This window comes from Castor canadensis, chromosome 17, assembly GCF_047511655.1.
Source record: "Castor canadensis chromosome 17, mCasCan1.hap1v2, whole genome shotgun sequence".
NCBI classification, from domain to species: Eukaryota; Metazoa; Chordata; class Mammalia; order Rodentia; family Castoridae; genus Castor; species Castor canadensis.
The window spans coordinates 45835094-45848852 of NC_133402.1; the positions used below are offsets into that span (position 1 = coordinate 45835094).

The window sequence follows — 13759 nt, forward strand, 5'->3', positions numbered from 1 at the left end:
TGTAAAACAGGCACTTAAAAACTGCTTTTGCTAAAAATAACTGACTCTTCACCTGGGTCCTCAAAAAGCTTGCCACTCCTGCCTCCATTTTGCATCTGAGTCTCTTCCTCTCTCTCCTACAGTCCCCTTGGGTCCCAGGAAGGTCAGGACTGATTGATGAATAAACATCTTGTGACAAGAGTTGAAACTACCCTCCAGACAACAATAGCTTTCTTATGGTGACAAGGCCCTACCTGACCTACCCTGAAATGGTGATGAACACAGGGACCACACCTGTGTCTGGGACTGTTAATAATTATTCATACCTCTCATCACTGCCCCAATTCTTTTTAAGCCTACAGCTCATACCTATACCCCAAAGATGGGTTGAAATGCCTACTCTTCCTCTTCCATATGTGGCCAGCAACTATCTAGATACCCCAAAGATGGGTTGAAATGCCTACTCTTCCTCTTCCATATGTGGCCAGCAACTACCTAGACTGGACACGTTGGAATCCCTGGGGTTGGGCCTCTAGCCTAGAACTCCAGTTACACTTGAGGGATCTGGAAGAATAGCAAGGGAAGAGAAAGAGAGCCAGTTACTGCAACTGCAGCAGGCTTCAAGAAGGCTTTCATAAAAGTCTGCTGATCCCACTATCTCAGGCACTGTGAGAGAATGTGAGAGCAGAGCCTTGAAGCCAGGTGCAGTGGCTTATGTCTGTAATCCTAGCTACTGGGGGATGGGGAACAGAGATAGGGAGGATAGTGTTTCAAGGCCAGTTCTGGCAAAAAGTTCTAAATATCAATCTCAACCAATAAAAGCTGGGCATGGTGGCGAGGGCTTATCATCTCAACTATGGGAAGGATAAATAGGAGGACTGTGGTCCAGGTCATCCAGGCTTAAGACTCTATCCTCAGCAATAACTGAAGCAAAAAGAGCTGGGGGCATGGCTCAAGAGGTAAAATTACAGACGCAGGGCCGAGTTCAAACCCCACCCTCAACCCTTCCCTCTGTACAGAAAAAAAAGAAAAGAAAAAAGAAAAAAGAGCAGAGCCTTGAGAGGAACTTAGGACTGTGGAAACTATGCTGTATGTAGCGTGCCTACAAGAACACAGCCCCTACCTGTCATGCGAGGGGCTCTCCAGCACCTGCTACACGGCTTTGGAGAAAGATGGGAGACTAGTGCTAAATGGAATGAAGACTTGACTGGGCATCAAAAGGTCATATTAGTGTCACTCCTAACCTCATGATCTCAGGCAAGATGATTACCCTCCCCAGTCTCAGTCTCCTCATTCTACAAAACAAGAGGGAAGATTAAGTTAATTGCTAAGGTCCCTCACAGGGCAGAAATTCTGAGTCCTCTGTTCTCAGGGGCAAATTTAACATTTTCTTCTTGGATTTTATGATTTTACCAAAAGCTTAAGGGAAGCTTCCTTTCCCCATTCTTTGCTAATACTAAAAAAGAAACCCACTAAACTATCTCTGTTAGCGATTTCCCCAAGCACACTCAGTTTTTTCCAATCAAATCTGGCATGTAATTATCATTTCCTTTTTTCTTTCAATTTTTTTTCAGAGTGGAAAAAGTACTTTCAATACAACAGAGATTACAAAGTGGTAAATGAAAAGAGTCTTAAAAACCCAAAGCTGAAAATGGGAAAATTAAACCTGTTAAAACTGTTCCCAGGAATGCAGGGGAGGAGGGGTTAAAGGACAATGATGGAGGGGGTGAATTCAACTATGATATAGTGTAAGAACTTTGGTAAATGTCACTATGTACCCTAAATACAGTAATAATAGCAGCAATAATAATAATAATAATATTAAATAAAAAAGTAAGTTGAAAAACAAAACAAAACCCATATTTAAACATGACCATTTTTCAATGTTTAAATATTTTCATATCCAGGATCTATTCTGAGTTTTACAGCCTGGCAAGATACTTATTTTGGGGTGAGATGAAGCCTAGAGAGGTTAACTGACTGGCTTAAAGTCATAAAGCTAGCCCAAACCTTTGGACTAGCTATCTGTTCACCATAGATCATTATCTTCCTAATTAATTAGCCTGTGGATCTGGATTCTCTGCTACTATACTAATTCTTAGTTTAGAAACACACAAGTTACATGCCAAGGTCAAAACTCATTGCAACAGGACTGTGACCAGAAGTGTACTTGTCCCACTACACTCACTTTGCAAAGGTAAGAAAGCAATCTCACCCAAAGGTATTCCATCCCCACTGACCCTGAATAGGAGATAGTAGCACAGAAAATCTAAAGAGTTTAATCGTCAAATCTTTGTATCCTGAAGGCTATAGTGCAAAACAGACTATTAAAAGCAGATTTCCCGGCATTCAGGTTGCATTGGGATGGATGACTGAATTAGGAACATGCACATCTAACTTTTTCATTTTCACATTTGACAGCCAGGAGTGACCTGGCTATTTGTCTCTGGAAATCTGCTTCCAAAGAGGGAAACAAATAATTTTAAAAGATGCAAAACCAGGAAGGAACTAGAGGAAGCATGGCATTCACCAACTTTTCCCCCCAGTAGGTAGATATTGAGATCTGACCGCTCCATTTCTGCCTCAGACTATTACTTTCATGGTTCTCAGGGTATGGGTTATTTAAATACTTCTAATTTAGCAATTAGGGTATATGAGCCTTTTTCCTACACATGACCTAATGAAACATAGGAAGCACTCTGCCAGCCTCTTAAAATGAATCCCTTCCTTTAATTGGGAATAAGCATCACCCATGTACCACTACCAACTTTTCTACCACTGCAGTCCCAAATTATAATGTCTAGTACAAGACAGACACAGACTTGCTAACTAAACTATGGCAGGTTATTTACATCCAGTATTCACTAAGGTACAAGCAAGACAAATGCAAAGTATTTAAAGGAAATAGATCTACAGGGAAAATAGCAGTTTACTTTGTGTTTTTCTAGGGTGCCAGGCTAATGGTGAAAATGCAAAAGAAAAGGTCTAAAAGTTGGCTGGGTTGCTTAAAACTGAGTAAAACATTCCATGCTGGGCTTGCAAAAGTTCTCTGTAACTTCAGCACCATAGAGCAGCACTGCCCCAAGCTCTTCTGTAATTGGCTTTTATAGCTAATTAAACAAGGGTAGGTGGGAGAGATTTACTCCATCTCTGTAATGTTATTGTTGACTACTAGTGGCTGGCAGCAGCTTTTTACCCACTTGCATTTGATGCCTGGCCTGCACAATTAGCATCTTATTATGGGCTGGCCTTTCCTCTAATTATCACTTAGCTCAATTAAACATTTTATTTTATTGTCTTGTTCATGCACTAGCTCAAGGGCCTGGGCTTCCCAATTATTATAAACCCTAAGCTCCTGGAGGCATGGCTTAAGTGTTAGAGCCCCTGCCTAGCAAGTGAGTTCAAACTCCACTAAGGGGAAAAAAAAAGTCCGAAACTCCTTTCAGACAAGTGTTTTTGCCTTCTCATGTCCTTAGGCCTGGGAGATCACTAGGGACCTTGGGGCACGCAAACACTTCCTGAATGTTTGAAGAGCCTGTAGATGTCCATTGTGGGGGTATGAGACACAGTTGGAATCTGCCTCTCTATGCATGCCTATCCAACCCTATATCCCATATTTATCAGTCCTCTTCCTTTTGAGAGCTCTTTCTTTGACTACTTGGAGTTAAGCTCTACTCTGCTTATATGTAACTTTTTCCTTTATCTGTACAGGGTGGGCTGAAACAGACATAGGAACTTCTCATCAGCACCACATTCCATGTTCCTCTAGAAAAAGGATTCAAGGAACTCGAGTTTATGCTAACATACTCTGATTTTGGAATCAAACCTAATAGAGCAGTTAGTTACCAAGTCTATTATACACATGGGCCTCCATCGGATACTCTAGTGAACAAAATGAAGTTTGAAAAGAGGCTGCAGAAGGTGATAGGAGTGTGACTGTGGGAGCTGGAATGACCTGGACTCTAGCATTTACTATGTGATTTGTGACTTTTCTCAAAGGCACTGGACCTCAGTCTCCTCATCTGTAAAATAGACCTAAAGCCTGTTCTGATGACTGAAACTTTGTAAAGTGATTAAAACAATGTTAATGCATAAGCACTACGTATATTGGTAAAGGAAATTAACAGCATACAGGGTTTTAGAATAGACATATCTATAAACAGCACCCCCCACCACCAAAAAAAAGAATCTGACAGTGATGGAAAAGTAAGTTTGTTTAATAGAATAATAATATGCCATCATTGACTTCCTGATTTTTCTGGCTATAATATGTTCTTTGAATTGCTTCAACAGACTAAAAAAGAAACCTGAATTTATGACTTTCTAATGCATTCTCACAACAAAGGTGATAAAAACATTCTCGCAGCATTTACACAGAATGACTAGTGAAATATTGTTTTACTAGAGAATTTAAAATGAACATTCTACTGTTTACATTTCTGCATACCTACTTAGCCTAATTTATCAGACATCACTTATAACATCATTCAGCAAATATGGTTGATCCTTCTCCAGTAGGAAACCTTTTGTCAACTGTCAGGCGAATGGTACAAATAAATGTTCTATACTTTTTTTTTGTAGTCCTGGGGATCAAATCCAAGGCTTCAAAATGCTAGGCAACTGCTCTACCGCTGAGCTACACTCCCAGTCCTGTTCTACATTTTTAAAAACATACTAAAATTTTTTATATTTAAAAATGACTCCATGTTATCCAAACTCAGACTTTTCTTCCTGTCTTTTCTGATCTGTCAATTTGCTGTCACCTTCTAAATCCTCAGATCATTAGAAATTATAGCTATTAAAATCACACTCCCAGGGTCTCTCCTCTCTCAGCAATCTCTAGCACAAAATGCTATATTTAACATCAGAAGTCCCTTATCATAGAGCTCCTCACATAGAACCCAGTTGTCCAACCACACACAAAGGCATCCATGTGCCATAACAGGTGTAGCACCGGTATATTCATTAGGGAGGAAACCCTTCCGGCTTCACCTCTCCCAGTTTTCCTGGAGGGTAAAGTCCAATCCTATAAGATGTTTTCCCTTCACAGGTTATCTTTAGAGACCTATGTCGAGATATAAGAAACAACTAGTGTTATATACATGTATGGACATAACACAATGGAACCCTTTTGTACATTTAATATGTGAAAAAAAACCAAAAACAATTAATGTCTAGTCTACCAAGCAGTGATCAGCAGTTTAGTGCCTAAGAATGTAGTCAGACACTTTCTCTGCATAACTTTTCCAGACTCACCTTCCAACCCCACTGTACCCATCCCCCATATAACACTAACCACATGTTCTGTGGCTATGTTAACCCCTCTGTCTGGGGAGTACCTTTGCGCAAAAATTCTATTTTGGTTGTTCTAGTGTTCCAAAGTAGCACAATGCTTCAAATTAGTACCTGTGAAACTATTTGAAGCCAATCTCAGAAACACCAACTTTTTTTTTTCTTTTTGGGATGATTATGCTGTCATGATTAGGTTACTTTCATTTTTGAGAACAGGTTAATTCCTCAAAAAATGGGACATTAGGGAAAGTTTCAATCTATTTGGGTTAACACCTCCCTCCCCAATTATCTGCATGGCTCCTTTAAAACTTGTGCGGTATCCTATCTGATCCTCCTCAATGTGCTTCCTGGGTGACCCCGGCTTCACCTTGCAGGCATCCTCTCTGGATATCCAAGGTCCATACTCCCACTCAGCCACCTCCTGGGCATGTCTCTTTTTCTGGCAGCTATCCAGTTCTCAGCGATCACCTCCAACAAGCTGGGGCATCCAGAAGCGCGGGGGACGCAGGACACTGCACCTCGCTGGCGCAGGTTAGCAGACCCCCCCTCCCCCCCGCACTCTCTTTGGGACAATGCTGTGGCCACCACCAAGGCAAAAGATCACCGCAGGGAGAGAGGCAGAAAGAGAGAGGCAGAGAGAAAGAGAGATCCAAGGCGTGCAGGAGTGGGGAAGCCTCTGGACTAGTGTGCCCCATCCTAGCCCAGACCCTTCCCATCGAGTATGACCTAAACAGAGCTTCATCGCCTCTTCTTTTAAACCATGATATGGACCAAGGAAGTGAAGGGGGGCTGAGACAGTCCTCCCTCGGCCAATCACAATGTCCGCCTCCCCTCACTCGCGGGCTCTCTCAGGCGGGCTCTCTGTCTGTCTGACACGCACTCAATCTGCTACTTCTACTCCAGCTCTGAGCAAACTGCGCCGCGCGCTCTCGCACTGCGAGTGCCCGGGCTCCGGCTCCCGCTTCGGCCGGAGCCTCTCGCCTCACCCCAGCTTCTTCATCCCAACCCCAGTCTCCCCACCCAACTGACCATAAAGCCTGAGGCAGTTCCCCAGTCCCAGACCCCCGGTGGGGCTCCCGCCGCTGCCGCCGTCGCTCTTCCTGCAGTCCCCGACTCGGGACCCGGCCTCGTGCTGCGGCGATGGCTCCCCGACACGAGGCGCCGCGGCTCACTGGACTCGGCCAGACACCGGGCGGCGCGCAGGAGAAGCCCATGGAGCTCCCGGCGATGGAGGCTGCCGCGGCTGCAGTAGAGGCAGCCGCGCAGGATGATGACGCGAGGCGCGGGGGGCGTGGTCGGCGCAAAGGCGACGCGGACGGATGACGTAAGGTGCGCGAGGCTGCACGGCAGCATGGCGTCTGTGGCGCTGAGCGAGGCAGAGAAAGTGTACATCGTGCATGGCGTCCAGGTAGCAACAGCGGCGGCTGCCTCCGCTGGGTTCCCCTGGCCCTACGGGTTGCTGCCGATTCTCGGGTCTCCAGGGAGGATGCGTCCGGGCCGCTGCGAGTCTGGGTTAACCTTGTGATTAAATGCGCTGCGGTCCGCGTTTGTAGCCCAAAGCTGGCAACGTGGGCATTTTGAGGACCAGGCAACGAAGGTCTGTTTAGGATTGATTGCTTACTTACAGCTGTATGGTGAATACGATTCCGAACCCTGTCAGGAAACGGTGGGCAGTTCCAGCCACTTCTAAATGAGGGTGCATCGCCCCTGTGGCTATCCATTCAACCTTCGCGCTCTTCACTGGGCCCAGCCTCAGTTTTTCAGTTTTCTTTTCTAGTAAGTGGGGACTTGGGGGTGGGCATCTGTCCCGCTTTTCCTCATCTCGTGATTGGGCGGCGAAGAGTGAGGAGACACCCAAGGGCAAAGCGCTTTGAATATATAAATCGCTCCGCAACCTGTGGCACACACTTGTTGACTGTTTCTCATTCTCTCAGTGGAGAACTAAGATCCCCACGCAGCTATAACCTAACCCTTGGTTTTGACCACTCCAGAATGAGAATTGAATGTTGGATCTGGTGACAATCTTCACAGTATTCCTGTCTGGCTCTGCTCCACTTGTTAATCTAGGGTAAAATACTCCCATTAGACTTCTGCAACTGGTGGCAGACCCTCCCCGTGTCCTTCCTTCTCGCTTTCCCTCTGCCAGGACCAAATGCAATATCAGTGGTCCCGTGATGTAGCCATCAGATTAAGGCGACCATTAAAGCTCCACAACGTGAGTAAAGGCCATGTTCTTTTTAAAATTGTGACCTGTTGCTTCCTTTTATGCCCTTATAGACTAGGAATCATTAATATTCAGCGGGTTGCATAATAAGCTTGAATAATAAAATCAGAACTCAAAATTCCATGCACTTTTTAGTTAGAATTCAGGATTAGGAATGGCAGGATATATACAGAATGTATGTGCAGAATATATCAGGATATGTGTATGTATGGGATATATAGAGAATAGAGTAGTGAGGAATGATGAGATACATGTGATCAACCTGGAAAAAATACTGGCTCTCTTTCATGTTTGTTTTTTCCATCAGAAGTGTGGCTTTCTCCTAAATCATTCATACTGTATCCTTAGTCTTCATAGTGATTCCATTAAGTGTTCATTCTGTGGCTTGTTGAGATTTAAGTACATTTTAGAAGGCTAGGGATTCTTGGCAAGAGCTAGAAAGTTCCCCACACATTTCTGGAGCCCCTTTACTGTTGGGCACCATTGTGGATCACATGGTCTTTGTGACTGTCTCTGGTGATATATCTGCTTTTTTCTGCCAGTTTCCCTTCTCTGTGGCAACCTGCTGGCAGGCTTCCCTTCCTCCTTGGTGAAATCTCTCCCCACCATACCCTTACTTTGGTATGGCTTCTCCAGCCCCCTACCTTATCATGACATGTCAGTGCCTAAACTTTCTTCTCTCAAGTATTTCCCAGATCAGAGATCAGATTCCAGTCAGAGAACTGGTTTGGTCTGCTACTATTTCATGCTAAAAAAGAGCTGGTCACTTTTACGGATTTTGGGTCACACATATGCCTTGGACTGTAGCTGTAAAAGGTAGTTATATGACACTACAAACCCATAGGCACAGTGGGTCCCACGTTCAGCCTCCTGGGTGCTGTGGTCATAATCTGGGTGCTCACCTGGCCCTCATTTCAGACCAGGCCATGGCTGTTGATTACCAGAAGAGGCTTTCTTCTTGGGGTCCTGTCAAAGCTATTTGATGGTTTGCCCTTGGTAGTTGAAAGGATGGCTTCTGTTGTGTTGTTGTTGTTGTTTTCCTTATGGATCTAGCATATAATGCATACCTATGGGAGTGCATGACTGAGCTTGGCTTTCAGCTATGAGATTAAGAAGTCAGAGCATTCAGTTGTTCAGTCTGGCTGTGAAGCCAGCCACCAACACTCTTGCTTTTCTGCTCTGGGCCAGTTCCATTGACAAACCCATGACACTTAAAGTCTGTGCCTAAACATTGTAGGGTACAGCCTCGGGGAGCCATAAACTATCAGAGGAATTCAGTGCTGCTCTGGAGGCTTGGGAAGTGAAACAGAAATCACCATCTAGTTTTGTCTGTCATGTCTTGGGCCTGGGTCTGCAAAGCTGGGTCAGATGAGGGTCCTTTCCTCAGGGTGGTTGCTTTGTAGCAGGGAAGGCATTTGACCCTCAGTTCTCTAGGAAACTAAGGTACTGGACAAGTCAACGCAAGGTGAATGAGGGGACACTCAGGACTATTTCCAACTGGAAATGGTCCTAAAGTGTGTTTAATTAGTTGTGTCAACTTGTCTTGTGGGCTTCTGTTAAAGAGCAACAGGACTGGTCACCTGGTGTGAGACAAAGCAGCCCAGGCTTAGTTAAATGTCCTACTGTCACAAGTAGGGTATTGCAACTTGGTGTCTCGGTTTCCTCACTTGTAACTTCTTTTTGGGGTTGTTTTGAAGGATTCATTGAACTAATCCAGGCTCCCAGGAGCAGGGGGAAAAGAATTGCTTTGTGGGTGGGGGTAGCTTCTCTGTGTTACCTTGTTAGGGGGCTTCCCTTATATGCTTTAATGACCTGTAGGCTGTCCTATAATTGTGATGTGGGAGTTATTCCTATTTTTTAGATGAATGAACAGGTTCAGAGCTCTTGAGGAACTTGCTCAAGGTCACAAAGCTGTTATGTAGCAGCTTTTCATCACACCAACACCCAACTGGCAGGGCTGTTGTAATCACTTAGGTAACAGCTGTGAAAGTTGCTGAGCGCTGGCCCAGCATCTAGAAGCATCCATCTGGAAAGAGCTTCAGTCTTCTGTGCTGAGGACAGGGCTCCATTCCATGAGGATGTCCATCAAAATCTCTGTTTTTTTTTGTTTGTTTGTTTTGTGGTATTCAGGTTTGAACTCCAGGCCTTGTGCTTGCTTGGCTGGTGCTCTACTTGCCTACCTACTCTACTATTTTTCTAAAAGGGTCATAATTTTATGCCCTAACTAGCCAAAATAGCAATCCCTCTCCCGTGTAGCTGGGATGACAGGTGCATGCCACTGTGCCCAGCTTTTTGATTGAGATGAGGTTTTGCCACTTTTGCCTGGGGCTGGCCTTGAACCTTAGTCCTCCCAGTTTCCGTCTCCCGAGTAGGTAAGCCACATCCCACATGCCTGTCTAAAAAAAAATTTTTTGTTGTTTTTTGGTAGTACTGGGGTTTGAATTCAGGGCCTCACACTTGCTAGGCAGGCACTCTGCCACTTGAGCCACTCTGCCATCCCTGCTTTGTGTTGGGTATTTTTAAGATAGGGTCTCCAGAACTATTTCCCTGGGCTGGCTTCCTCCTGATTTCTGCCTTCCAAGTAGCTAGGATTACAGGATGAGCCACCGGTGCCTTTTAAATCTATATTGATTTTAAAGCTGGAGCTTTCAATTCAAGGCATCCTGTGTTTAAGTGGTTACACGTGGATTAATTCTTTTGCTCTCAAGTACAACAGATAAATAGACATTGTGGTAGGGCTCCAGGCTCTGAGCCAGGCCAGCCAGGTTTGGGCAATGTCCTAAACCTTTTATAAGGAAAGCTGGATATTTTAAAAGTTGCCCTGAATGCAGTGGTTCATGGACTAGTTAGTTGTTTTGGTTTGTTTTTCTCGTTTTCTTTTTTGGGCACTTTTGAATGCCTTATACATCCTTGGAAAGGAAAATTTGTGGCTTTTTTTTTTTTAAATCTCTGGTCACCTGAGCCTTTCTCAGGAGGCAGAAAGTTATTAAAACTAGAAAGGTAAGATCTGGTGTGGCCTCATTTTCTGACACCTGTCCAGCCCTGTCTGAAAATGAGTTGCTACAAGGAGATGTGACTAGTGGCATTTTAAAAGCAGTAGTTGGAAGGCCTGTGGCCTTGTGGCCTCCCTGGCTTCAGAGTCGGTATCATTGTCAGGACCACCTGATAGAGTCAGCCACAGTGTCCTTTGAAGGGGACTGCTCTGCTGACTGCTTTTGTAAGGTGAAACACTTTAGAATGCAGTGGACTGTGTGGAGTAGTGGCTTGGAGTTCAAGTGCTACTTGTGTGGGATTGTGATTTCACACAGTTACAGAGTTGTGAGATCCTTAGAAGAGGGATCACTTTCTGATGTTCTTCCCCAAAGGCTTACTCTCCAGTCTTCAGATTCTGTTGCTTTTTGAGTACATGTCTTATGCCAGACAGGGGATTGTTTCCATTGGGGGAGAGAATGGGCTACAAAAGGACTTCCCTCTGATTTATGGTGCTTATTTTCCCTCATTACAAGGAGTTGAGAGAGTTAAGATCTGAAGTTAATATGAGAGGTGGTCATAGTTAGTACTATGTAGTAGGAGCATTTAACAGTGTTTTGCTTTTCTTTGTTTAATTTCTCACAATAAAAAAGTCAGCCACATATGCAGTTATCTTTAAGATAAGTTTTTGAGAGGCTCATGCTTAAAAGCAGACTTTGATGTTGTGGGGAACACCAACTCCTTTGAGAATCTGATGAAACTAATGATTCTTTTTCTGGAGGGAAAACTGCTTTCAAAAGATATTTATAAAGAATGAGGAAGATCTTGATGAGCTGACTTGGAATAATTTATCGAGAAAGAGAGAACATTTATTATATAGTTAAGCGTTTTTAAAAAGCCAGGTGTAAAAGAACATGTAAGATGGTATGCTACCTTTCATATAAGAAGAAAGGTACAAAAATGTTCATGTATCTGTTTATTTGTGCAGAGGAAATAAAGATAAACCAGAAACTAAAGAGTTCGGTTGCTGACCTGGCTTGGGTGGAAAATGGGTAGAAAGAAGTAGGTAGGGCATGCAAGCTATGGACACAGCCCAGGTGCCCTACAACTCATGAATGGATTAAGAAAATGTGGTATTTATACACAGTGGAATTTTATTCTGCCATAAAGAAGAAAGAAATTTTGTCATTTGCAGGTAAATGGAAAGAACTGGAGAACATCATCTTAAGTGAAGTTAGCCAGGTTCAGAAAGACAAAGATCGCATGCTTTCGCTCTTTTGTGGAAGATTGATCCAATACAAATACAAGCATTATCATATATATACATGTATATATATATACATGTATATATATATATATATATATATATATTGTATATATAAATATATACAAAGCATGTTTCCAAAAGTGGGACTGTTAGAGGAGACTAAGAGGAAGAAAAGAATGTGTCTTGTGTAGAAACAAGACACAAGGAAACACTGAAAACTGCTAAACAAAACAAGGTAGGGGGAAGGGGGGCAGGAAGAGTAGTGGAGGGGGTTAGACTGATTTGTGCACAATATATTTACAAGTAAAATACCAAGGCAAAATCCCCACTGAACAAAAACCAGACACTTAAACAACGAAGGACAGGAGTGTAAAACAGGTCATGTTAAGGGGGAGGCACTAATAGGAGCGGGAGGGTAAATGAAGAGGGTAAAAGAGAGTGAATACAGTTGATGGCCTTTCTGTCATGTATGAACATGGAACATTGAAGCCTGTTGAAGTTATTTTATGAAGGGGAATGGGAAAGGATGGAAAATAATGGGGAGAGATGAGCCAAATTGGGCTATAATATATGTACATATGAAAATGGCACAATGAAACCCCCATGTCACTTATCATATACTCTTTTTTTTTAAAGTGGGGCATGAAGATCACACAGTACAGATAAAGGAAAGGTGACATTCTCTTAGCACTCCTTTTCTGATAGCTTTGACTCTTAGACACAGAATGATACTTCGTACTCCAATTAAAAGAAAAGGATGTTGGGGCACCCAAACTGAAATATAAAGAGTTGCAAATAAGCTGCATTACAAATGAATACTCTAACCACTGGGAAGAAAAGAACAAACCTGTGTTACAAATGAACTAACTTAAGTAACCAAAAAACAAATTCTAACTGGGTACTGTTAGGTTAAATACAAAAAGAACTTTACATGTAACTACTTTGTTGGTAGATGTGTTTCTCACAGGGAATGAGCTAGCAGTCCTAAAACTACTTTATGTGTATACTAAGATTGAACAAATATGCAACTACATTGTACATAATGAGAGCCAGCTTTCTCCCTGCTTCTACCTACACAATAGAGATTTGCTAGAGGGACTCAGAGAAAGTTACAGATAAGAAAAAGAGAAAGGTTGAAATGAAAACTCTGGATACTAGATTGGAACATGGCTTTTTAATAGATCTATAGACAGAGTTATGTGTAGATGGGTGTGTTAGTTGTATGTACTTACTTTTTCCAGCTCTGCTGAGAAAGTCTACAAGCAGTGATGCCCCATAACAATGAACTTAGCACCCAGATCCCAGGTTTTGTGTACTGTTCTCCAATAAAAGGAACCAAGACTCCTTGGAGAAAGGGCTGATCACCAGGAACAGGGCAGGGAAAGTAAAAGATGCTGGAGTATCATTGTCAGAAAGTAAGGAAGAACTCCAAAAAAGTTGAAGATGTGTAGAAAAAGCACAAGAACCGACCTGGAGAAGCTCCCAGCAGTCCAGTTTGAAGCACTTTGAGCAACAGAATGGTGATATTAATAGATGATAGCCACAGCGTAATGTAGATATCTGTAAGTTGTCCATTTTGAGGGGAGCTTGAACTCAGGACCTTGCACTTCCAAGGCACAAGTGCTCTACCACTTAAGCCACATCCCTAGTTTTTGTTTGCTTTTTTTTTAGTGTTTTCCAGTAGGATCCCATTCTTTTACTCAGTGAATTGTACTTTTATTAAACAAGTAGATAGATGGGCAGAAGGAAAAAGCACTGTGTAACCACCTTAAAAACCATTTCCCATGGCAGCAAGCTTGCTGTTAAGAGCTAGGTTGGAACAGGTCTCTGTCACAATCAGTCCCCTCTGCCATGGTAGAAAAAGCAGTCATAGACAATACCTAAGTTGATGGGCATGGCTGTGTTACAAACTAGTCACAAAAACAAGAGGCCCATAGGCCTTAGTTTATTGACCCTGCTTTAGAAGGTTATGTGCCTTTAGGTGTTGCACAGATCTTGTTGGACAGGTTTTGTAGGAAGGAGGCCAC

At 43.2% G+C, this 13759-nt stretch overlaps 2 protein-coding genes across 8 annotated transcripts in view; one reads left to right on the forward strand and one right to left on the reverse strand.

The window, feature by feature from the left end:
- Positions 1–6544, reverse strand: part of Zdhhc3 (zDHHC palmitoyltransferase 3) — a 49026-nt gene extending 42482 nt beyond the window's left edge. For 2 of the 4 annotated variants that reach the window (XM_074059358.1, XM_074059355.1), the window contains exon 1: positions 6301–6542. The gene's annotated coding sequence lies outside the window, so the exon portion shown is untranslated. Of the gene's footprint in view, positions 1–6300 lie in introns of all 4 variants that reach the window. The other 2 variants (XM_074059354.1, XM_074059356.1) reach the window with 2 other exon arrangements.
- Positions 6545–6570: 26 nt separating this feature from the next.
- The window catches only part of Exosc7 (exosome component 7), a 31038-nt gene continuing 23849 nt past the window's right edge, over positions 6571–13759 (forward strand). For 2 of the 4 annotated variants that reach the window (XM_020171694.2, XM_020171695.2), the window contains exon 1: positions 6571–6679. In XM_020171694.2, coding sequence (XP_020027283.1) covers positions 6623–6679 — 57 coding nt within the window. In that variant the 5' untranslated portion in view covers positions 6571–6622. The other 2 variants (XM_074059359.1, XM_074059360.1) reach the window with 2 other exon arrangements.